The 26,361-nt window shown below is 41.3% G+C and overlaps 1 protein-coding gene across 12 annotated transcripts in view; it reads right to left on the bottom strand.

Annotated features, from left to right (window-relative positions):
• The window catches only part of LOC127008679 (ras-related protein Rab6), a 74,544-nt gene that overhangs the window by 32,758 nt on the left and 15,425 nt on the right, over window positions 1-26,361 (bottom strand). For 2 of the 12 annotated variants that reach the window (XM_050880995.1, XM_050880992.1), the window contains exons 3-7: window positions 22,708-22,761; window positions 20,632-20,737; window positions 19,011-19,126; window positions 18,170-18,259; window positions 17,873-17,939 (exon numbers count right to left, since the gene is read on the bottom strand). The exons of 1 other annotated variant lie outside the window; for it this stretch is intronic. In XM_050880995.1, coding sequence (XP_050736952.1) covers window positions 17,873-17,939; window positions 18,170-18,259; window positions 19,011-19,126; window positions 20,632-20,737; window positions 22,708-22,761 — 433 coding nt within the window. Of the gene's footprint in view, window positions 1-10,666; window positions 11,244-12,347; window positions 14,359-17,751; window positions 17,940-18,169; window positions 18,260-19,010; window positions 19,127-20,631; window positions 20,738-22,707; window positions 22,762-26,361 lie in introns of those variants that run through there. 9 more of the 12 variants (XM_050880994.1, XM_050880991.1, XM_050880993.1 and 6 more) reach the window with 7 other exon arrangements.

The following is a 26,361-nucleotide window of genomic DNA, read 5'->3' on the forward strand; positions in this document are numbered from 1 at the left end:
TAGACAGACAGACAAACACACAGACACAGGCAAACAAACACACAGACACAGACAAAAAGACAGACAGACAAACAGACAGGAAAGGAAGGACATTTGAGAGACAGATGGACAGATGAGACAGGAAGAAATAAAAGGACTCTTGGGATGGTTAGAGGAGGAGGAGGAGGAGGAGGAGGAGGAGGAAGAGGAGGAAGGGAGGGAGGGAAGGGAAAGGAGTAACGATGCTGAAAATTGAACGATAGAGACATTCGTTGTGTGAATATTGATGGGTTTAACGAAACCTTCTTTGGGTTAACGAGAGAGAGAGAGAGAGAGAGAGAGAGAGAGAGAGAGAGAGAGAGAGAGAGCAAATACACTGACAGAAAAAGGCTGGAAAAATTGTAACGCTCTCTCTCCCTCTCTCTCTCACTTACACGCTTAACCCGTCACTTTCCTGACGGCTTCCTGTCCTACTCACCTCCCTATTTCAGCCCCCCGTCCCCCCCTTCTCTCCACTCCCTCCCTCTTTCCTTCCCTCCTCTCTTCCTCTCCCTCCACTCTTCCTCCCTCCCTTCCCTCCAACACAAATGACTTACAGCCCCGCGCCAACTAACCAAATTAATCTTCCTTTTGGCGACAAGTTAAGTGGACGCTAATGACAGACAGACACGGCCGACCCATAGCGAGAGAGAGAGAGAGAGAGAGAGAGAGAGAGAGAGAGAGAGAGAGAGGAAAAAATACAACGGGAAACTTCTAACTTTGTCTGAGGGGGCGAGAAAATGTAAGGAGAGAGAGAGAGAGAGAGAGAGAGAGAGAGAGAGAGAGAGAGAGAGAGAGAGAGAGAGAGAGAGAGAGAGAGAGAGACTGGGGTGAGGGAAGGAAGGAAAGAGGGAGGGAGAGAGGCTGATAAGGTCTGAACTGCCTTAAAACATCCTTAAGTAATATTGTTAAAAATAAATAAATAAATAAAAATAACATGACGAAGAATGAAGTAAAAACAAGATTAACCAAAACAACCAAAACAAGGAAATAAAACAAAACAAAAAACTCGAAATAACTGAAAATAAAAAAAAAGTCCAAAGATTAACCAAAACAAGCAAATAAACAAACAAGGAAACAAGGACCCGATACTAATCATCAAAAGACATTAGACCCCCCAACAAAAAAATAGTCGGAAAAAAGGAGACTAAAAAAAAAAAAAAAAACTCCATAACCACAAGACGGCCAGAAGCGGGAACCAAGATTTACGCGGAGGATTGTTATTAACTGTCGGTGCTTAATGGATCGTTAGGCGGCAATAACCAAGAGCTGCCGCCGCTGAGACCACTACCAGACAGCAATAGTAGCGGGAATAACAGTCATCGCTACGACCACGACCACCAAAAACCACAACCACTACCAACAACCCGCACACTAACACTCGCTTTCACCAACAACCATCAACACCACCACCACTTTTTCCTCTTAGCGCTAACAACCATCTCTACCGCCAGGACCACTACCAACAACGCGCGCACTAACACTCGCTTTCACCAACAACCATCAACACTTCCACTTCTTCCTCTCGGCGCTAACAACCATCACTACCGCTAACACCACCACCACCACTACCAACGACACGCACACTAACACTCGCTTTCACTAACAACCATCAACACTTCCACCATTTCTTCCTCTTAGCGCTAACAACCATCTCTACCGCCAACATCACCACCAGCACCACTAGTAACAACACTCTGGGTCTTCCTCTTCGTATTCTATCCACCTTTTCTTCCGTTTCCCTCTCTTCTCTATACTACCATTCTTATGTCTTCCTTTCCGCATTCCATTCACCTCGATTTCCCTCTCTTCCTTCGACCCTTCAGCCTCCCTTCTCATAACTTTTCTTCCTGCGTAATCCTGTCTTCTAACCACGTGTCAATACCATCTCAGTTTAGCTTCTTGTGTTTTGGCCTTCACTCACGATTGTCTAACACAGATTCAACCCGATAAGGAAGGTCGATTAGTGTGTGTGTGTGTGTGTGTGTGTGTGTGTGTGTGTGTGACCTCTAAGCATGTTCAAAACTCATGTATAATATTATTTTTCACTTTTTTTTTCACTATTTTTTCGGTCCTCCACCTCTCCGTGTAATAAAGTGAGAATGTTGACAAGATCGCGAGATGGCGCAGGACTCCGAATATTTCCGCGCCAATATGGAGGCGGGTGTCGATTGGGTGTTGGCGCGGGTCAGATATTGCCAGAGTTGTTGACACCGGCCTGGCACGGTATATTGCGCCCCGCTCAAAACGTCTCCATCGCCTCGCCGGATCGCTACGGACACCTAAGAACGCTCACAACAAAAGTCACGCCAGACGATGCCAATAAAGAGACGGAATAATATCCTTTTGTCTACGTATTATTGAACTCCTTCTGTGATACCTTCGGAAAATATTCTGTGATGGGCCGCGGCAGCTCAGTCTTATAAGGTGAAATTCCAAATGAAACGAGTCCTTCACGGGTAATGTTGGTGACGATGGTTGTCTGCTTATTAACTAGAAATCTGAAGTTAGATAAATGAAGTCCCTTAATATACATGTTTTAGTCGATACGGACCCAGAATACGAAGGGTTTGCTCATTGTTATTTGCAGTCTAATCCACTAACCTTTATCAAGCCTTTGGTCGGTATGATAAGACACCTTCGCTTCTCACATCAGCTATTTCTAAAGGTCAAAGAGGGGATCAATCGGGTTCTAATGAGGTTTTTTAGGTTCATGCAACAGAAGAAGGGTCAAACTACCACCAGGGTCATAAAACTAATCCTGGAAATGCCCCAAACTCCTACGAAAGCCTTGCCAAATATGTGAAGTTGGGAGACTAAATGTTTTCAAATACGACCCTTTTTTGACAACGGGTTCCGCACGGTCCTACGCTAAATGTTTACTTTTTTCCACTTTACCGCACACTCCTTCTCTAATCTCTTCAGAATCCCCTCTAAAACATTAGCTCTTATCTTCATTTGACTTATCACATTCCCGCCTTATGGCTTGGCACTACAATGTATAGGGCAACCCCCAAAATATATATACGTCAAATCGAATTAGATATCAGTCCATGAAGGGCGTCGCAGGGAAATAGCCTTGCCCCTCCCGTGAAGCTGGTTACCGATATGCCCATTGAATAACAAAATAAAACATTCATCATACTGAGACAGACTTTACACTTATATAATTGTTCTAAGAGTGGGCTATGCGTAAAGGAAATTATCAGAATATCTTTTTGTTCCGATATGAACTTATACTGACGTGCGCACGCCGGACATGTTCCCCTTCGGGCCTTTTCCTCTCCGGACGTTGTTCCCCCTGACAATCCCCTCTGGACACATTCCCCTCTGGACCTTACCCCCTCCGGACATATCTGTATAATAATGGCCAGTTTCTTTGTTTGTCTCAACGGATCTTTACCAGGTTTGTCATGGGGTTCAGATGCATCCTTAAATCATGCAGAAACGGAAGAAAAAAAATGGATGCGGGGTGCCTCCGACCAAACCAGGGTAGTATACTATAACTTGAAATACTCAATATATACATTTACAAGTGCGGGGTCGAATACAGTACATATAAACCAAGAAAACTAAAACATGAACCGATAAAACTCTAAAACTTGAAATATTCTATACATTCATATGTGTAGGGTCGAATATATAGTGTTTAAGAACCGATACAACTCGGAAACGAACTATTTTATACACATTTCTGAAGGTCGAATAATGGGTATGTAAAAACCTGATAAAATCCTATATGCATCGTGGATGAAAATATGTAATCCTGTCATATATTTAAGGACCAATACAGTAGCCAACAGCCCTTTAAGTTTGTGACAGAGTCTCCTTCCATATCTCGTGGGGCTACGCATATATCAAAGGGCTACCCTGGAATTGTCTTGTGCACCGTTTAACACTTAATGTGTGTGTGTGTGGTTAACCATTTTCTTCTTTAAAAAAAACAGGGCAAGGGACATTAAAGAACAGTGAGCGTTCCCAAAGATAAATGTTTGTGGCCAACCAGGTGAGAGAACGCGTGATTCCAGCTCTCTCGCCTGTTGTTTGTGCTGCCCTCCCTTGCCAGAGTAACGGCGTGCATGATCCAAGTCCGTGGAGGGTTGGAATGAGGTCATGAAACTCCTATAATTATATGAACTACCATCACGAAACAAACTAGCACCGGGCAGCTGAGTAACTTGTTCTATAAAGCGGGGGGGGAGGGGGGGAGGAGGGGAATGTTCACAGGGGAATATGTTCAGGTGGGAATATGTCCAGGGGGAAATATGCCGTGGGGGAAAGGTTCAGAGGGGTAACTGTCCTACACTCTGACGGGCCACGACCATACTACTCTGTTAGGCTTTCAATCGTAACCACTCGGTCGCCAACCAAACACTGCAACCACTGAGCCCCCCCCCGACCCTCGAGATCCCCGTTCGCTTACAAGACGAAGGTGAATTTTAACCTCTCATAAAGCATCTACTGTCCTCACCCCACACGAATCATCATCTTTCCGCCTTGGTTTCATCACTAACCATAATAAGTCACCTTCTTTATACTACAAAAGAGGTCATATATACAGGAGAGGGCGGGAGGACTCGTACTGGTAACAAGACAGCACAGGGCTAACAGAGTATCACCTCAGCCCACTTTAACTTCTAATTTATCTTAATCTGTCGATCATTCGTTTCCCTTTCATCGCTATATGCACTGTAATAAGTAACAAGTGCATCATGGGTACAGCATCAAACAAACTTTAAATCACATTCTACCATAGCGTATCAGGCAAGTTTTTCATCCGGTTCAACCTGGCAACCTAACCGACTCTACCCGCCTACCGAAGCACCGAACCACGGCTCCCTTCAACCATATCAAGGACGTTATATTTTACCCGCCAAAGCTTATCACTGTTTATTGACCCTTCAGCATGTACAAATTCCCTAAGGCAATGTAATCAACGGGGAGTCGGATCTTTAACATGTAAATTAAATTCGTGATGGAGCGGCTAATTAACAACCATTGCGCGTTACCTAAAAAAATGTTGATACCTCCAGCTCGCCTTCCCCGTGATGCCTTGATGCTCAGGGGTCATTGATAACACTACAACACAGGTGACTAAAAGACTGTTGTATAATGGAACACCTTTAAACCAGCATGACCTTGAGGCACCCCAGCACCTATAGTTGTGGTTAGCCTACTGGCCCCTAGACACATCAGATCACTCACACACCGTATCAGTATAAGAGCACGTACCTTATTATCCCCCTGTTGCTGTAGGATGGCGAAGAAGGTTCACTAAGGTAAGATAAAACACGGTATGACACTCCACCCTCAGGCGTTCCAACCTCCCTGCTCAGTGCTCGATCCTCGCGGGGGGTTCTACCACGCGCATGCGCATTACGTCAAGCTGGATGGCGGGTGGCCTGCTGACTCCGCTGAAGAAAACTCAATTCATATCATTAATAAAGTTGAAAGTTCGAAGCTAAATCCCCATAAAAAAATCACCTATACCTGTCGAAATTCTGAGTGCAAGACTGATTCAATATATTCTTAATTACCATACTTGAAAGGTCAAAGTTCAAGGCTGCCAAGATTACATATTCTCAGGGGGGGGGATATGTCTTTGCTTTGCGTCAGGCTACTTTTGCAAGGAAACAAAATGGTATCGTTTGGCAATTTTATTACTGCAACAATAATTCACTTCCACATTGCACGTTTTCCTTCATTCTTTGTTACCCTGACTTATCTGAAGCTAACGTGTGTGTGTGTGTGTGTGTGTGTGTGTGTGTGTGTGAAAATTAAGTGGCCACTGGTTGTAAAAAGCCTGGAAATAAAATGTACATCGATTATCCTTGTTAAGATGTATGTAATGTCTTCTGAAGGGTTAAAAGCATGGAGTTGACATCCAAACCAACTTGTTCCCTGTTGTTCCTATATTACACAACACAACCTCTGTTTTTACACTGCCATAAGTAGAACATTAACCTTTGCACCAGTGGCCAAAACATCAAACCAGACAAACCCCGCGGAAAAGCATTGGTCATTTCTTTGCTCAGCCTTAACACAAGTATCTAGGCCTCAGAGTCAGGCCAGAAGAAGTTAGTTTACTCATGTCACTGGAGTTAAGGTACCGAATGGCTACGGTACGATTATATCATCCAATTCACAATCAACGGCACATAACACCGCCAACCGTATCCTCTTACATTATCCCTTCGACACATCATGCACTCCAGGCTCAAGATCAAGCTGTTCCCTATAACCTTCACCTCCACACAGAAAGATTGCAGGTGTACTGAGTTCGCTACATGTGGTATTTGAGCCAGCGTCACAGTCCAACACGGTGGCTTTATAATCGTCCGAACCAAACTCTTCAATCTTCTACACGCCGTAATGGTTTTAGGTTTTCGACGCAATGCTAATACGTACATGCGACTCCCCGTATGGTTTCCTCTCCTTAAATATGAATGGAAAACACAACACAAGGAATTTTTGAAGTCCTCGGTATTGGTTTGGAGGCTTACTAACCCATCATGGTGAACAATGAAAGTGGTCCAGAGTTCAGTGCAGCAAATTTGTAAGCTCCACAACCAAACACGAAATACCATGGAAATGCCTTGTATAGCGTTTGGCGTTGATATAGAAACGAGGTAATTTTAGGAAACCACACGGAAAATATTTCTGGTATCTTGCATTGAGAAGACGGAAATCTCTCTAGTATCAGGCATTGAGAATTAACGGATTATTGTGGAGAATATAGTTTGGTTAGGGCGATTACAAAGCCACTGTGTTGGACTGTGCAATTGGCCCTCAGAGTACGTGGTTCACTTACTCGTGCTAACACCTAGAAGCACAGCTACTCAAAAAGGTGGCTGTCAAAGCGTAGGTCGGTATTTTCAGACGCTTCCGCCTCTCACATCAATTATTTCTAGAGGCCGAAGAAGAGGTTAGTCGCGTTCTTACGAGTATTTTTTCACTTTCATGACACAGAGGCTTTCTCAAACTACCAACAGGCTGATGAAACTACCCATGAAAATGCACATAAACTCTATAAAAGCTGTATTAAATGTGTGCTTGAGTGTCAAAATGTTTAAGAATATGGCTCGAGTCGTATTCTTTAAACATTTCAGCGGTCAAGAAGACATTTTTAACAAGGCTTTCGTAAGGGTTTTGGGTTTTTCCAGTAGTAGTTTTATGACCCTGGTAGTAGTTCGACCCTTCTTCTGTAACATGATAGTGAAAAAACACTCATTAGAACCCAATTACTCTCCTTTTCGGCCTCTGGAAATAGTTGGTGTGAGAATCGGAAACATCTGAGAATACCGACCCAAGTGCACGCCACCCTCGCCCGTCCCCGTGCCTTGTAACACGCGCGGTTGGAGAGTGGAGGCTAATCACAATGAAGCTTCTTAAAACCCTTCCTATTAGTAGTATTTTACCCCCACACACAAAATATTGACGGTTACAAGCGCACAGGAAGGCAACATCTGCAGTGGCCACCATCAGTCACTATGATCCTATGCCTCTCTTATGGAATGACAGACTTTCCTGCATCATGAAATATTCTTAGTTTAACTCAAATTTATAAGGAAGGCAGGTTGCTGAGTCTTTAAATGGCTTTCCTAATTCCACGGGTAACAGAGGGATTACTATTAACCCATTCCCTGCTTTTAAACTGCCTTCCTATTGAATCTTGTAAGGTAATGAAGATGGGCAAGCTTAGTGTGGTTCAGACTAGAGTGGTAGAGAGGCAACTTGGCAACAACTGCAGACATCCCCTTGAAGCAATCACAGGTAGTTATGTTGCTGCTGGGTTGGTATTAACCTACAAAACACTGAGACTTGAGCACTCTAGAGGTGGTGAAGCCAGAGGAGGGAGTGGAAGGAGAGGGCACAGGAGGGCTAATGGGTGGTGGTGGTGGTGGTGGGCCTCTAGACAACCAACAGCAACATCGAGGTTATAACAGAACAGGAGAGGGCCCTAGGGTGAGGTGGTGGTGGTGTGATGCTTGCAGTCTAGCGGTGGGTTGTTAAGAGGACCTTAACAGAACAATGGATGAGGTAAAGTGAGTTTGCAAATGTATACATTAACCAAGTTCAAACATGGGTGCTATGGTATGTAGTTCCAGCTAGTTTATAAAGCTTTCTTATCTCACATAGTATTGTAATTAAATCATTAGATCCTAGAATCACTAGTAAACTACAATTAAGGTTTAGCATAGATGATCCAGCTGCCAATAAACTTTTTTTTTTGCTTATTCCAGCACAAAGATATATATTGCCACCATAATAATATACATTAATCGTAATGATTCTATCACAATCCTGCAAAGAGTATGACGATAAAGCCCACAAATAAAAAAAAGTAGTTAGACAAGCAGTATAATGAACTGTCTAACTTTTCCTCCATATACAATGTGTTTCCCTTTGTGGACTTTATACACTCATAGGGAGAATGAGAAAATAAACATTATTTTCATCATGAGGGCGAGGGGCTGTCCCCCTCCCCTGCTGAGGGAGGCATCTAGGGGTCCCCACAGAAGCCCAAATACTCCTAGACTTTTAATATCAATGCTCCAGTTTCTCCCGTGCAGTCCACAGACAACCTCTCACTTAAAAACAAGAATAACCAAGCAGAGGCAAAGGTAGACCTTCAAATATATTCTCCTGTCTCCAGGTGGTACAGCTGAAGTCTAATAAAAGGTCATAATAATAAAGTTTCTGTCTGAATGCAAGTACCACAAACCCTCAATGCTCACTCATTGGATGTATGCACAGGGCGAGTTATTCCCGCACTCGGAGGCTCTAAGTGCAACAAATATATTATGAAATACTGAACAAATGGTCCAAATTGTGCCAACCAAAGATTATGGAAGAGCAGGTCCTGAGTTAAAAGTATAAACCAGGACCAAAGCCATGAGATGCTGCTGAAGGGTTAAAATTATGACAATTTGCTGAACTTCAAGTATGAGGGACAAAACTTGCAGGGAAAGGTATGAGTTTTGATCTGAGACTTGAGGCACCAACTATGGGTGGCAGACTAATAGCTTCATGCTGTTTGTAACCACTGGTCATGCTTCTCTTGCAAAATGTTAAAAAAGATGTCTAACCTCAAACATGGTATCACTTGGTAGGTATCACTTGGTAACAAGAATTTCAGTATCAGGAAAACTAGCACGTGTAAAACTGCTTACATGCGGTAGTAAGATTCTCTAAGCCTGAAGTGGGTCAATTTTAGGGAGCAGAATACAGGTTTACAGCAGCATGGATGGTCTTACTTATGTTCTTCTACAAGCCATGTACCTCCACTGGTATTCCTTCTAATTCAGACACAATGTGGCCTGAGAACACTTTCACAGGTTGGGTGGATTCAGATACTGGTCATGCTTCAGAGATGAAGGAAAGTAGATGACTTGTGAACTTGTATCAAAACGAAGACTGACTGACGACACTAGACAGTGACTATTACTTTATAACACTGGACATGGTGACTATCAGTGCTGGTCTCTGCATACACAAGCTAAGCTAACCATTAATTCAACTTCACAGACATCATTGGTGGTTCATATCAGTGCTGTGTTGTGGCCTCTTGCTCAGTAGTGGCTAAAGCCTGGTGGGCTGGAGATAAAATGCAATGTAACAAAAAATGCAACAATAAAAAGCAATCTCTGGATGACCTGAAGCAGAAATAATGTACATACCAGCTACCAAGATGAAACTTCAGGATCTAAAAAGTGTTATGCATGCTGCTAACTCTTCCAAAGTGTTCAGACATTTAAAAGATTAGTGTCAGAAACTGGTTCATAAGAGGCTTGAAAACCTCTGCTTCATCTTCAAATGGTTGTTTTAAAACTTTCCAAGAGTTCACAGCACACCTAACACACTTTGGTAAGTCATAAGGGAATACAACAGAGAACCCCTGAAATAACTTAGTCTTATGCTACATTCTGGACTAGTGAAACCAGAGAGGATCATTGGTTTACAATACAGCCGATGACAACTGGTGGATTGGTGAAGAAAATGATTCCAACAAACAAATATGTAAACACATCTACATATATACAGAAAGATAACAGACATATCAGACTTCATGAACAGAGGCCATTTACATCAATAACAAGTCTACATATAAAAAAATAAAAAAAATTGACATATGGATACTTTACATGAAATGATCTATACCAACTGATTGACAGTGAAAAATATGCAGTACACAAGTAAGGAGACAGCGGAAACACCAATAATCACATAACTTAGAGCTGACCCAAAGTACCCACCAGCCCCCAAATATTGGAGACTCAAAAAGATGCACAATGAGATGATTGTCAAAAGAAGCATTCACCATCACACAAAATCAAGATAGCACCAGCCATTAAAACAACTGACAGAATACAATGAACCAATAACAAAATGTGGAATGATCAGCCGTAACACATCTGGAAGGATTCAAAGCATCGAGGGTTAAAGAAAGGTTAAGGAAGTAAATCAAAATCTCAAGAAAGCAAGAATTGAATACACATTTAGTCAAGGATAAACTATAAAAGAATGTCCACATAACTTAAAAATGGAAGAATATTATTAAGAAAACAAGGTGGAAAGAATTCATGACCTCAAAAATAAATATCTGGCAAAAGTAGTTTGTATCAAATGAAATAAAACTAGACTAAAACATATTTTGAAAGTTTAATAGAAAGAAAAGGATATCATACAGACATACTTTTCTGCTTCTTGGAATTCACTGGTCAAAAGCAAGTCAGATAAAGCATGTGCACAGCTTGTCGGCCATTCACGTCTCATCACGAGTGGCGTTCCGGCGGTGAGTTGCAGCCACACTAAATGCTTCCTATGGTGGCGCAGTGACATGTCAGGATGATATTCAGGTTAGGTCATAATGAGACATACCATAACATTAAATCCAGGACTTTCTTTGCAAATAATAATGATTGTAATAAAAATAACAATAATAAATAATGATAATACATAACAATAATAATAATGACAGGCTTGATAACCATAAAATATTAATAAACAATAACTCTAATTAAGGGCAAACACAGAGGGTAGCGCCAGCATGTGACAGCAGAGCGCGAGGCTGCCACTGCCACTGCCGCCACTCCCCTCCTGCAGACAAGTGCGAGGACACGTGAGAGACTAGAGCATGAGGGCGGCCTCCTAGCATATACACCCCGTGCCCTCCTGGTCCTGCTGGGTCTCCTGTGGGGGGGGCTGGGGGCGCAGGTCCACGGCTGCAGTGCGAGTTAAGGAAACTATGGAACACTTGGTTGACGGGTTGTGGCGGTGACCTGGGGTAGGCTGGACAAGGGTTATTAAATCTGAAATGTTATGTTCATGCACTACACAAGATGTTCATTTGACACACTGTTGGAGATGTATAAAGTTAACAGGTGAGCTAATGTTGAGGAAATATGATGTTAATAAAAATATATCCAGAGAAAGTCATCACCTTCCCTATGACTATTCCAAACTAGTAAATGAAGCAAGGCATTGAACACTAAGGATGAAATAATGATGACCCACTGAAAAGGCATTGTTAGTAAAATGTCTGGTTACTCTAAATGGCTCAAAAATGTAGATCTTGTTTACGGAAATGAAATGGTAGACAGAAGGATATCTAAGTCTGTTAATGACACAAACACCATAAACTATTGATATTAGTCAGTGCATGTAACACGTTTCTTTCATTAGTAGCTGATGGCTGAAAACCCCCTCCATATGTAACACAAGGCATAAAGAAAATAGTAGTTAGCAGCAGAATTGGGATATAACTTTCCAAAAGTATTAAGTAAATGTAAGCAAAACTAAATCATGTTGCAATAAGGTGTTTTTTTTATAAGAAAGTGAGATTCAGCAAAGATGACACAACCATTTTGACCCAAATCAAATACTACCACACTGGAGCAGTCACGACTCCAGTTGTACCAAACTCAATAAATACTGAACACCAACATTCTTAAAACCCAAGTTAGTGCAAACATCTACAGAAATTACATCTACTGGAAATAATTACAACACTTTTCATCAGTGAGTTAAACCACACCAGTAAGTCACTCGTTAGGGCAGTTATGAAGTTAATCCGTCAATACTACTAGAGCTTGCTACTCAAGACATTCCCTTCATCGAATGCATACAAACAAAATAATAAGAACAGTGCCACACTTCAACTCACCTGACGGCTCCTCCTCAGCGAGAGTGTTCCTGTCGCTGCCCAGGCAGGCCTTGCTGTGGCAGCCATGCACACAACAAAGCCAAACAAAACACAACACATGCACCAACTAACAAAAGAATGCAAGCCCAGACTAATACCATGAAAACTAAAAATGAAACAACTATGAGGCTGGGGCATAAGGTGTATTTGGTATCGGAGACGTGGTGGTAGATATAGTAATATAAAAATAACTAGCATCATCCTTCCGCAGAGTAACCCGAGAGAACTTAAGTCTACGTACATGTGGCGTTCCTCATCCCTACGGGGGAGGAGCACCCTTTCTGATCATTCAAGGAATCTATGCTGGGGCCTTGTGGTACTGTCTGGTGGAGTAAATTTATACTGCAATACATAATTTATATACCTCTCAAAACACAAGCTCCTTCATCACAAGTTAAGTCAGGTGTGGCTTTCTCTGCTCCCACATGTGCAGCCTGAACATATGATTTATCCAAGTTCTAAATTTAGCCTCTATACTAACTTTTATAAATAACTTTTGGCCGCAACCTGAAGCTGCATATGAGAGACACTGACTATACTATTTACATGGAGAATTTCCATGACAAAACAGCTGACACAAAACTCCTCAAAGCCCCAGACATAAACTCTGTGCACACAAACACGTGACCACATGTACACATTTCCTGGTTCAGTAGCAAATGCACACATGGCCAACCCACACAGACCTGTACATCAAAGAACACACCCACATGTAGCACAATCACGAAGAAGTTTTACAATAGTTACATAATTTATATATTAAAATATACATGTTAATAATATATGGAAGAATCTGAGACACCCCAAACAATAACAATAGACATGAATTAAGTAAAATATGCCTAGATAAAACAAAACAAAATAAAGGCATCATTACCAAAAAGTTTAGATACATTATACCAAAGTTCTCTGTGCAGCCAAGACCGATGAAGACGGTAATGATGAAGATGGTAATGACAAGCTTATTAAATAGCTAAGCAAATATAGTTTAAACTTTTTGGTAGTCAGTGATGAGCTACCAGAAAATGCCATCCACCGAGAACCAGCATCAGATGCCTACAGAATCCCAAGCATTAAACTTTAATTAATAAATTAATCAACAACCATTATTAATCCAATTATCATGAACTAAACAGTCTTCCCACAAACAGCAAAAAGTATAAGAGACGGTGGGGCTGAATGTAAGCTGAGACAACCTTTAATTAAGAATATGAGTTCCCAATTAAAAAGATAACAATAATCCTGATTCAGGAGAAAAGTTTGCCCAAAGCAACACAGGTGAAAGGAAATACACCAAAGGCTTCAGCTCCTCACAATCCCCTTTGTAGCTGTGTGCACATCATACTTTCTTTTAAAAGAGCAAAACTTTTAAAATTATCAAGCAAAACATAACACAAAGAAATCAATCTGTTGTATTTATGCCTTTGTGAATGACCCTCAGAACACAGTGATAACATCTGACATGACACGCACACAAAACAATAAATGTGAATGATCCTTAAAAAATATATATATAAAAAAAAACAGTAAATAAGACTAATGATATTCTTAAATGATTTAGAATTGTAATGCATCAATTTACATACTGAGTTGCTTCTGATAAGCCCCACACATGAACCCAAAACACAAGTTCTAGCAAGCCAAAAAGGGGACCGTTTTAGTCCCTCCACAGGCTCAAAGGCAGAGCAATGTTTGCATGAACATGTGCCTCCTTCATCCTGTTGCACGTTCAGCATGTGTCCATGTGAGCTCATGTACAAGTGTATGTGCCTGTTAGCTTTTAAACCAATAGGAGTATGAGTCAGTGCATGTGCAAGTGTGCGTGTGCGTGTGTGTGTATGTGTGTGTGTGTGTGTGTGTGTGTGTGTGTGTGTGTGTGTGTGTGTGTGTGTGTGTGTGTGTGGGCAGTACGAGCATGGGTATAGCTGCAGGCTGAGTGAGGCAGGCGAGATTGGCTGGATGGGTGGAGGCGACGCAGTGCATTAGGCAACCATTTACTGGGGACGGAGAGGTGAACTGAGGTGCCATGGGACAGGGCAGGGGGAGGGGGTGGGTGGCCTAGCAAGCACACCCACCATCGGCTGTCCGCCCAATCTCTGCAGTGTTGTCTGAGTCCCTCAGGACAACTTCGGTCACTAAGGCAGTGGATTAAGGAAAAGAAAGGGACGATTGGGACAGGCTAAAACATAAAAGTAAAATGCAGAGTGGAGTCCAAGGGGCAGAAATCTGAGTGATCACTTTTCTATCTTACTTTTGTACCTGTTTTGTTCCCTTCTGATATGGCTTCCTTCCTCTCCTTGTCATGTGGTGAGGCAGACTTTGAGTAAAGACGATGCAGTTATACCAGCGTGTTAATTGTTAGTGCAAAGAGTAGCCATTCTGCTCTGTTAGTCAGGCTCTCAGAGTTGCCGCCCTTTGAACTCCACTCGTCACAACAGAAAGTCACGCAACAGAACCATAATCATGTCACATGCACAGAACATAGCAAAATACATTCCTAGTAAGGGGGTCGCAATTTTGTGACCAACATACGTGTTTACTGTTTACTGATGGAGCTTGTGTTGAAGTTGGTGCTGTGCCAGTCATTGGGTTTTACTGATGGTTATACGTACTTCAAATTCACTAATAAAAAGTCAATGATGATTAAATACTAAAGGAAAACCTGTATAATTTTCCTCAGTTAATAATAGGGCAGTTTAAAAGAAAAGTTTGCCATTAATTACAGTCAGGATCTGCTAGGCACTGATTCATCCTCCCTAGTCCCTAACTGTGTCTGATGTTTATGTTTTAACCCCGAGTCTCATCGTCTGCAAGTACAGGGCATGTAGCCTTGGCAGGGACCATCATGAAAAAGTAAATGGTTACTCTAAAAACTATCAATGATGTTTTAATGATGGTTCATATTTTTAGTACAACTAATACTTTAAATTTGATTGTTTTTTAAATAAATCAAAAACAATGAAGTCACTTGTGCTCCCTGCCTTACTCTGGTCATGGGACTTGGGCACTAAGTACTGACCTGGAGAGGCAGACTGATGCCTTTGGTGATAAGTGTCTATGCAGAATCATGGGATATCACTGGAATGACTTTTTGTCAAACTGGCGACTACTTCGTGATACTGATTCGACAGCATAGTCCGTCAGCAGCAACTCCAGTTACAAGTATATGGGCAAGTGGCACACTACCCAGAAACTATCCCTGCTGATGGGGGTTGTTTCTGTAAGACAATCCTGAGTGGAGGAGGCCAAAGGGGACCCCCACAGTTCATGGCTTGAGCAAGTCGATAGATTCTGCCAGGAGGTACATAAGATGGGAAGGGGGCCTGCATGGAGACTTGCCTTGAGGGATCCCCAGACTTGATGTCGTAGGGTGTGTGAGGCGACCTGCTCCCCAGCATATGCCCCGACTGATTGAGTGATATACTGAAACATGACCTAACCTGACCACTGCAGGACTTCCAATTAAATCAACTTTACCACACTTGGCTGACATCTTTTAATGGTAAATTTCCACCAACAAATATTATGACTGAACGTCTCCTCCATCCTTTTCAAAACAATTACTTGCAGTCTTGCTTGCAAATCATGATATGCACTGGAAAGAACACAAATGACACTGATCATAAAATAAGAACTTTTTTGCAAGCATCCAAAAGCTATACAAATATGCCATTCACAAAACAAACCTTCCATCATATCAAGCCCTGACAGCCTTGCAGTCCACACACAAAGGTAATCACACGGCCACATAAAACATAAAAATCAACATTACACATTTCCTCACTCTTGGATAAGACCATAAAAAGTGTAAGATATTTCTCCATCGGGTGGTACACAGGCACTAATGAGGAGGAGGGGAATTAATTCATTGCAGGTCCACTGCAGCAGGAGGTGAACCGTTCTGCCATGATCATCAATTTGATATTAAAAGTTTTTGATCACAGGAGCCACAAACGTAGGTGATATAAGCCAAATGTCTTTGCTTGGATTGTTGACAAAATCAAGGTTCATTGCAAGGCACATAACCATTCACAACACCAAAGGTGCTTAAAAACTGTGTACTTTTTCACACTCAATAAGAACCAGACACTAACTGGTTATGTAACTTCTTGAAATATAAATAACAGTTTGAATTACCAGTCCTTATAGCATACATGTGCTATAAATAGAAGTAATATTTATTTTCCCTACAAAGTAGGAAGGGTATTTTCTGTTCAAAGTAGCAGTCAGCTTTCCTTTGTAAATCCTCCTATACCTCTAAAAGGCTGGTTTAAACACACCTACACCACAGCCACGGCTCCTGAACAACTAAACACAGCAGGGAGTGGAAGATGAACGGTGCTGTGGCCAAACACGACTCACTGAGGATGATGTGACTGGGGAGGCAGACAACATCTATCTCAAATGCTGGAAAATGGCCTGCTACAAGTTATGAATGGCCATGAATCAAAAACATTATTAAAGATGATAAAATAACTAAAGCCTAGCAGTACCATGTGTGCATGCAAGCACACATGCAAAACACAAACTAATGTCCACAACTCAAGCAACACCAAGTACACATGTTGGCAATCAAAAACAATGTACACACAGAAACAGCCGGCACATTACCTTGTTTCATGCAAGCCTAGCAACGCCAAAACATCTTGCGGCTTTGTGACAACGGCGCCGCAGCTGCCACACCTCCTGGCATTAATCTGACACTTACCTCAGGGGCGGCACCTCTCCTGTTACTGTTGGGGTCAATGGGTGGCTACTACATGTGACTCGTTAATGGGAGACTTGCTTAAACAGTATACACAATTGCACTTTTAAAAAATATATGGGGGAGAGAAAGAAAGAGGGAGAAAAACATTTATGCCTCCAGGCCAGAAGAGAACCACCTAACTCCAATTCTGACTCAATATGATAAATAATGTAGGACCCGGCCAACAAAAGTCTGAATTCTTACAACATTTACATTCACTGGTTGTAAGAGAATGAACATCAATAAAATAAAAACACATAGAAGTGAAAATTCTTGAAAATATTTTAAGTGTGACAAAACTACACTCAAACCAAACTACTACTACTACTTGGTCTTGACAGCTTTTACCAACGTTTCTATAGTCTCTTTTTTGAGGTTGTGGTTTGGGGTTTAAGACCAGATGCCCTTCCTAGCATAGCCCGGCAGCACTGGGATCTGAACCGCCTAACCCTGACTCCTCACTTCCATGCCTTGACACTCTGGGCCGTATTACTAAACATTTCACCACCAAAGTTCACATATTTGACAAGGCTTTCATAGGAGTTTTGGGCACTTCCAGAAGTAGTTTTATGACCCTGGTGGTAGTTTGACCCTTCTTCTGTACCGTGAACCTAAAGAAACGCTCATTAGAACCCGACTGACCCCCTCTTTGGCCTTTAGAAATAGTTAATGTGAGAAGCGAAAGTGCCTTATGAAACAGACCTATGTCCCACTAAGCCACTGCCGCCCCACGCTTGAATCAAACAACAGGACATAAATAGTATCCCCTGTATCCCCTCACCTAATGCTTGCTTCTGCTGCTAATACTAAGTTACAAAAGCTGAAATGAAAGAGATTAATCTGAAGCATGGGAAAAAAGTGTCCTGCAAGAGAGGCTTTTATTAGTGTGTGTAAAAGGATACTGTCAACCTTGCCCTTCTCAGGATTGGACTCCATGCCGGGTAAGGCGGCGGCCACCCTTCGGAAGAGCTGCGGCAGAGGATGGGAAGGAAGGACGAGAATGAGGTAGTGTTTTGGTGCAGGTATTTTTACTTTTCCTCAGTTTGCTTTAGAGTTTTATGACAATATTGGCTGAGTGGGTCCAGTTCAATGTTATGACAAGTTGTTACTGCTGTTCTCAATCTTATTTCACCTATGTTATATTTACACACACACACACACACACACACACACACACACACACACACACACGAACGCACCTGTTTCACATTGTATCCTGCCTTTGCACTCGTCTCAATGAACATCACGTTGAGTTCCTTGGCCTTGCGCTCGCCCTCCTCCGTGGAAACCTGCCAGACACATGGACGTAAGTGTTAAGAGGATATGAGGTTAATAGAACAATGCAAAAGGAAGATAAGCAGAAAATAGAAAAATGGAAAACACCTACACAATACCACTCAAATAATAATGATTGAAAGATCCTAAATTTGGTTAGAGTAAAATGCTGTCCTATTCACCAATACAAACAAAACAGTGAATGTAAAGATACTGGAGTAAGGAAAGGCTTAGAAGGACTCCTGCTTATATTGGAATGCAAATTATCCATCTCCTATGATTCTTGGTGTAAAAATATAGAATTGGTTACGAAAATAAATAATTAACCTAGTAGCAGCGACGGGCCAAATTTGTGGCTTTACCGTGTAGCAGCGACGGGCCAAATTTTTACTATGATATAAACCCCCAAAAATAGATGATACATAGACTGATCACAAATGCGTTGATATATATTATGAAATGGTTTGCGTGAGTGATGATTTTTTCTCAATTTTCTAGCTTAGAGGGGACTTTAAGAAACACAATCCCTGCAGCTACTGGGTTAAAGGATGATTTTCTAATAATATTTCTACTTAATTTTAATTGACCTCTAAACTCACATTAACCCCATAAAAACAGATAATGTAAAATGGTGCATCGACGAGACTGACAAAACTTTTCTTTCACAGCATCAAAAACACCAAAAATTACAGACAATCTAGGAGTGAATCGATTGCTGCTATGCTTATATTCTCAGATGAGTGACCTTGATCTCCATAACCTCACCTGTCTCTTGTCCGAAAGATCAGTCTTATTTCCAACCAGCATGATAATTACGTCACTGCCTCGCTCAGTCCTCACATCGTCTATCCACTTAGAAGTTTGGTGGAAAGAATTGGCATCTGGAAGAGAAAAGAATCATGAGGAGGGAGTACCACCCAGATTTAGAGACTGTAGAACCACACCCTGACCTTGGCTTTGAACCCCTTGACTGTGAACTTCCTACAAGACCTCACCAAGCTACAGGAGTGGAACAACAAGTGGCTGCTACAATTCAATGAGGAAAAATGTAAAGTCATGCACCTAGGGAGAGGATATACAGCATACCAATACCACATGGGAAACTCTCCACTATCCACCACAGAGGCAGAGAAAGACCTGGGACTATATGTTAAAGGCTACCAGTGAAAGCCAAATCCATGCCAATTGCAGCGGACAGGTTAATACATTCATTCTCCTGACAGTTTAAACCCATGTTCATGTGGGGTCACTGTTTTGAGGTCGTGGCTTGGGGTTTTAGGTCCATTCTCTTAAACATTTCATGACTTACACACCCACATATGATAAGGCTTTCATAGGTATTGTGGGTATATACAAGGGTAGTTTTACGACACTATAGTCTTCCAAATATGTCAAGGCCAGTCTGGCGTAGGCTCCCGCAGGTCCTTTCCTCCCCTCTGCTCTGCCACACAGTCCCAACAACTATCTCGTCCTCTCATATGTAAGCTATAGGTAACATAGGAGAGGAAGAAATAGGCGTTGGGACTGTATGGCAAAGAAGAGGGGAGAAATGCACCCGCGGGAGCCAACGCCAAAACGGACTTGACAATTTGGTTTCACTTAAGTAATGTTTGACAAGGCTTCTGCAACATCAGTGCAGGAAATACTCATGAGAACTGATTAATTTCCTTTGTGGACTTTGGAAATATTTGTTGTGAGAGATGAAAACGTCTGATTATAAGGACTTGTGACTGAATGCCCTTCCTGATGTCACAAGGTAGCACTGGGGTTTGAACTGCCTCCCCTGACTCTTGCTTCCATTGCTCGATGCTCCAACCCACTACATCATTGCACTCCTGACCTTGGCTATCATCACACGACTGTAACTAGCTAAATCTCACTGACTATCAAAATTCAAGGTTAAACAGAGACCTTCAGAGCAAAAACAAGTCTAACTTTGATTTATGCATTCTATTAAGTAACTTCTCTCACTCTAGTTAGCATTTAATTAAATCTATTACAAGTGCCATTTCCATTCCCTATCCTCATACATTCTTAACCCCTTGACTGCGGATTTCCTACAAGAAGACATCACCAAGCTACAGGAATGGAACAAAAAGTGGGTGCTACAATTCAATGAAGAAAAATGTAAAGTCATGCACCTTGGGAGGGGATATCCAGCATACCAATACCACATGGGAAACACTCCAATATCCACCACAGAGGCAGAGAAAGACGTGGGAGTACATATGTTACCAGGCTAGCAGTGAAGGCCAAATCCGTGTCAATCACAGTAGATGGGTTAAATTCGTCATCCAAATAATGTCAAACTCATGTAAGGCCAATAAAATAAAAGCGAACAAAAAGGGAGAATTGACCAAAGGAGTAAAAGCCACCCAAGACTCACTGGTAATGTCGTACACAACCACAGCGACAGTCGAGTCTCGGATATAGGATGGGATGAGGCTACGGAACCTCTCCTGGCCGGCCGTGTCCCAGAGCTGCAGTCGAACCTGTGGGGGAGGGGAAGCAGCGTATGGGTGAGTGGATGACTACAGCAACTGGGTAACTTTTTAATAGCGATACAAGACAGAAGACAGACAAACAAGTGAAAATAAATACAGGTTGAAAATGTTTAAATGCAACACTAACATACACTATGAATATTGTGACTGGTGAGCGTTTTTTCAGCATGGCCTTGAATAAATAAATGCTACAAATGAAAACAAAGAAATAATCAACTGCTAATAAGGTTCTAGAAAAAAGCCTACCGGTACTATAGGCGGGGAGGAAGAAAAAAAATAATAATAAAATAAAAAAATAAACGTGTTGAGTTACTAAGAGAACAGTAAGCATAACACTGGGTGGGTCCTCTAATGTGTGTCTAAGCTAAGTTATCCCTAGAGGCGGCAGGAGTGCTGGCTGAGTCCGTTGTGTGTGCTCAGAGTGTTATTTGCAGGTGACTGGTTTGCTGACAAGGTCTTTCCTAAGGGTTCTGTATGATGGTAAGTCCTTCCAAGTGGCCATTACAGAGCCCTTTGTGACTGTACAGGTTCTTTAGGGAAGCTGCCTACTATGAGTGTTGGAAGTTCTTTGATAATACCCAAAATAAGTTGTTTAACCCGGTAGCAGCGACGGGCCAAATCTGTGGCTTTACCGTGTAGCAGCGACGGGCCAAATCTGTGGCTTTACCGTGTAGCAGCGACGGGCCAAATTTGTGTCATGATATAAACCCCCAAAACAGAGGATACATAATCTGATTACAAATGCTTTGATATATATTATGAAATGGTTTGTGTGAGGGGTGATTTTTCTCATTTTTCTCGCTTGGAGGGACCATTAAGAAACATGATCCCCGCTGCTACCGGGTTAAAAAAATTATGTATATTCTGCCTGGCTTCACTTTATTAGTAGAACAATACAAAGGCAACAATGATAGATGTGACATAAGTAATGCCATTGTACTTCCTAGAATAATAACTTTAATTAGTGTGTGCTGAGACAAAGTAATAGGTCCTTGAATCATAACACCTACAATGCAATATAAACATGATATAAAAACAAATAGAAAACAACGATGCTTGTATTGAGATGCTAAGTATGTTTTTTAAATGTAAATATGAAGATGCCCAAATGACTAATGTAGCTGTGGCAGACTCATCCTCCTTGATAAGATAAAAGTGTGAATTAAACATTTGTTGCATCACACATCCACAAAGATAACACAGATTACAGTGTACAATCTTAATTAAAACACCAACTGATTATGTCTGTGCACCATGTTCACAGAGGATTAATCTGGGACCATTAAACACTCAAGACAATGGCAGACATGTAATTAGTGCCTCACATTATAAAACAAAGGAAGCTGTGATTAAGACAGTGACTGCTATCAACACGGAGACTGCATTTAAACACACACACACACACACACACACACACACACACACACACACACACACACACACACCATGATCCACCCAGTTATCTCATTACTTCTCCAGTTACAAGAGATAACCCTGCAAGGAACTTTTAAAACTAATGGATAAAAATGGGCTACAGTGAGGAAAAATACCTTGAGAAGTATGTATATACCCCTAAAAGTAAAAAAAAAATACCCCACTGAAAATATAAGTAATAGTTATAAAATAGAAACAAAGAAGCAAACTGCAACACACCAAAATAGAAGTAATGAAGGTGTAATATAGAAGTTAGTGAATTATAACACGGTAAAAAAAGAATTAGTGATGTAGTAAAATTAGGAGGAAAATACCCCAAGATAAAAAAATAGCCATAGTAGAAACAGATGATAGTGAGAATATATAGCAAGGGGAAACATTTCTTTATTAATCATGATGTAATATACCTGCAAGAGATATAACTAAACATACATAGAGGGTATAAGAGTGTGGCTGTGTGTATCTCCTGTAATGTGTGTTTAAGCTTCACTTGTGTGCATAAAAAGTTGAGGTTGTGTACTTACTGTTCTATCCTCGAGGTACATTGTTTTGGAGAGGAAGTCTATGCCAATCGTTGCCTGGAAAGAGAGAGAAAAATTGGGTTAGTCATCAGGAATAACTTCAGCGTTTGTCATAGTAATAATAATACGCAATAATAATAATAATACACATAGAAGTAAAAAAACAAAGTGAACGATGAAGAAAAAAGATTAAAGTATAAAAAACAACGAGTAGAAACAAGAAAAAAAGAAAGTAAAAGTCAGTATATATCTTAGTATGAATCACTTACAATTTTTACCTTATAACGGAGAAAAAAGAAAAAGAAAAAAAAAGATGAATGAGGTCAGACAACCCACCACCAACACGGAAAAAAAAAAAAAGTAAATGCAAGTGTTCCAGTCTGCATCAGTTAGCTTGACCTTCTAATAGAAAGAGGGGAAAAAAAAAGAGCTGGATAAGGTCAGACACCCAACTACAGCCAGACAAAACAATAACGACATCCACAAACCAAACCCCAAACAAACGTCATTGTCAGATAAACCGATCAAAAATATAATGCCCCTCAAAACCGCAACACATCGAACAAGACACACAATCATCATCATCATCGTTTAACGTCTATTTATTCCCTATGGTGGGGTTGGACGGGATATGAGCCTCCTCCACTGTTGCCGGTCTATAGCCATTTCTTTCGTGATGTTCAGCCTCATATCTTCCTCCACCACCTTTCTCCATGTCTTCTTTGGCACAGGAGGGAAAAGAAAGAAAGGAAAGATAGGAAGCAGGCGCAGAGGGAAGAAAAGAAAGGAAAGAAGGGAAAATGGAGAAGAGAAGAACAAGACACCCACTCCACCAAACCCAACAAAATTATCAGAACACCAAGAAAGACAAAGGAAAGAAGGGAAAAGGAAAAAGGAAGAAGGAAAGATGGGATAATGAAGAAGAGAAGAACAAGACACACCCACACTACCAAACCCCAAGACAGACAACCATAGCCAACCAAAATTATCAAAACATCCAGAAAGACAATCTCAAAACAAACCTACCGTGTCAAACAAAACAATACAACCAATCCATAAACCCGCAACCCGAGAAGGATGATGGATGACGGAAATGGAGAAGAGAGGAAGGAGGAGAAAAAAGGAGGAAAGAAAAAAGGAAAACAAGGAAGCAGGAACAGCAGGAGGAGAGGAAAGAAAGGAAAACAAGACCTAAGCAACAACCCAAACACACACACACAACCAAACAACCAGACAGTCAACCATAACCAGACAAGACAATAGGACCACTCCCAAATATACCAATACACAAAGCCAGACCATATCGACCACACCAAAGCAACAAGACACACACACACACGCACACACACAGACACCCAGACAGCCAACCAGACAGGCATAAAGACAAAGCCATTAGGACAGCCAAGTTAGGGGAGGGAGAGAGAGTGAGGGAGGGAGAGAGAGTGGTTCCAGTGTCTCCCTCTCTCCCTCCCAGTCCAGGATCAATACTAATTCTTTTAGGAGAGACATAATCCTCCATCTCCTGAACCATGGGAATCCTGCAGCCTTGGCGGAGGAGGAGGAAGGATGAAAAATTTAGTAGTAGGATGGAGTGAGTGAAAAAGGTTAGAGAAAAAGAGGAGAAGTGACTTGCAAGGACAATAGAAAAAGGGGAAAAAAGACGAGATAGACAAGAAAATAATAAAAAAGAATGGAAAAAGGAGAAATGAGTTGGAAGGACTGTGGATAAAGGAACAAGAAAGGACAAAACGGAAAAGAAAATAAGTAAAAAATAATGGAAAAAGGAGAAATGAGTTAGAAGGTCAATGGAGGAAGAAGGGGAACGGGACAACATGGAGAAGAAAATGTGAGTAAAAAGAGAATGGAAAAAGAAGGTTGGAGGGAAAATGGAGGAAGGAGTGAACAAAGGAAGGATGAAGGAAAAATGTAAGAGGTGGGAGAAAAAAAAATAATGAAACGAAGAAAATATGAATGAAGGAAGGAAAAGGAGAATGGATGAAGAAATTTAAGAGGAAGAATGGAGGAAGAGCAACAGACAAAGAAAGGATGAAGGAGGAATGAGAGGCAGAGGAAACAAAGCAGGAAATGCGAAGAAAAAAAATATAAACGAAGAAAAACTGAATGGAGGAAGAAGCATTAGAAGGATGGAAGAAAGATGACAGATGAAGGAAATGGAGAGGAGAGGAAGGAGGGAAAAAGAAGGAAAGAAGGAAGAAAACAAAACTGGAAAAGCTAAGTAAAAATATATATAAACAAAGAAAAATTAGGATGAAAGGAATATGATGGATGAGAGAAATATAGAAGAGAGGGAGGAGGAGGGAAAAGGAAGAGGGGAAAGAAGGAAGATGAAGGAGCAGGAAGAGAGGAAGAAGGGAAAAGAAAGAAGGGAAAGAAGGAAGATGAGGGAGCAGGAAGAGAAGGAGGGAATAAAGAAAGATGGGAGAGCAGGAAGAGAGGGAAGAGCGAAAAGAAAGAAGGGAAAAGAAAAAAGGAAAGAAGGAACAAGGGAAAATGAAAGAAGGGAAAATGAAGAAGGAAGGTAAAAGGAGAAAGGGAAAAAGAAGGAAAAAGAAAGAAGGAAAGAAGGAAGAAGGGAAGAGGAAGAAGAAAAGAAGCAAGAAGGAAAGACAGAAGAGGAAGCATTACCGGAAGACAAGAGCGAGAGTCTGGAAAAAGAACAGCAACAAAAGGTCAAAGAAACCCAACGAGGCGATCAAGACGAAAGCTGACAGGAATTACGTGTCATCTCTCTCTCTCTCTCTCTCTCTCTCTCTCTCTCTCTCTCTCTCTCTCTGGTTATTGTCTTCTATCTCTTTTTTTTTTGTATGTAAGTTGTTTTCATTTACTTTTTCTTAATTGTTTTGTTTCCTCGTTTCTCTTTTTTTATTATCCTTTCTTTCACCTCATCCTCCACCCTTATTTCGTTTCTACTACTACTACTACTACTACTAACTATTACTAACTACCACACTATCACTATCGCCAAACCACCATCACCACCATCTTCCTTACCCTCCCCCCTCATCTTACATTCCTAAACTCATACAACAACAATAATAATGAGAATAACAATAAAAACACCTTATCTACCTATAAAAGCAACTATACTATTACTAACACCACTATACTACTACTACTACTACTACTACCCTCACCTCCACATCCCCCTCATCATACACCCCACCTCATAATAAGGCAATGTGAGTGATCAACACCCATTAGCTAAAGCTTTCCCCCCTTCCCCCCACCACTCATTAACACCATCAACCCTCATTTGTTCGTTAATCCTCCCCGTCCCTCTCCTCCCCCCCTCCCCATCCCGTCCTATTAACTGGTTAACGAAGGGTAGATTTAATTAACGAGATGGCTGCCGGCTGGTTCATTCGCTAAACTGATTCGCTGGCTGCATGGGTAAAAATGGTCTTGATTTTATTCATTACTGGTTATTATTATGTGTATTTAGTGTTATTTTATTACTGGTAGATATGTTTTTTTTTTGTTTGTTTGTTTGTTTTTACAGCAAGGAAAGAAGCTCAAAGGCAAAAAAACAAAAATGGCAAAAAAAAAGAATCCCACTAAATGCTGCTCCGGACAATAGAAAAAAAAGAGAAACAAGACCAAGAAATAGCGAGAAAAAAAGAACGAAACAAAAACGAG

Source organism: Eriocheir sinensis, chromosome 38 (assembly GCF_024679095.1).
Source record: "Eriocheir sinensis breed Jianghai 21 chromosome 38, ASM2467909v1, whole genome shotgun sequence".
Taxonomy (NCBI): domain Eukaryota; kingdom Metazoa; phylum Arthropoda; class Malacostraca; order Decapoda; family Varunidae; genus Eriocheir; species Eriocheir sinensis.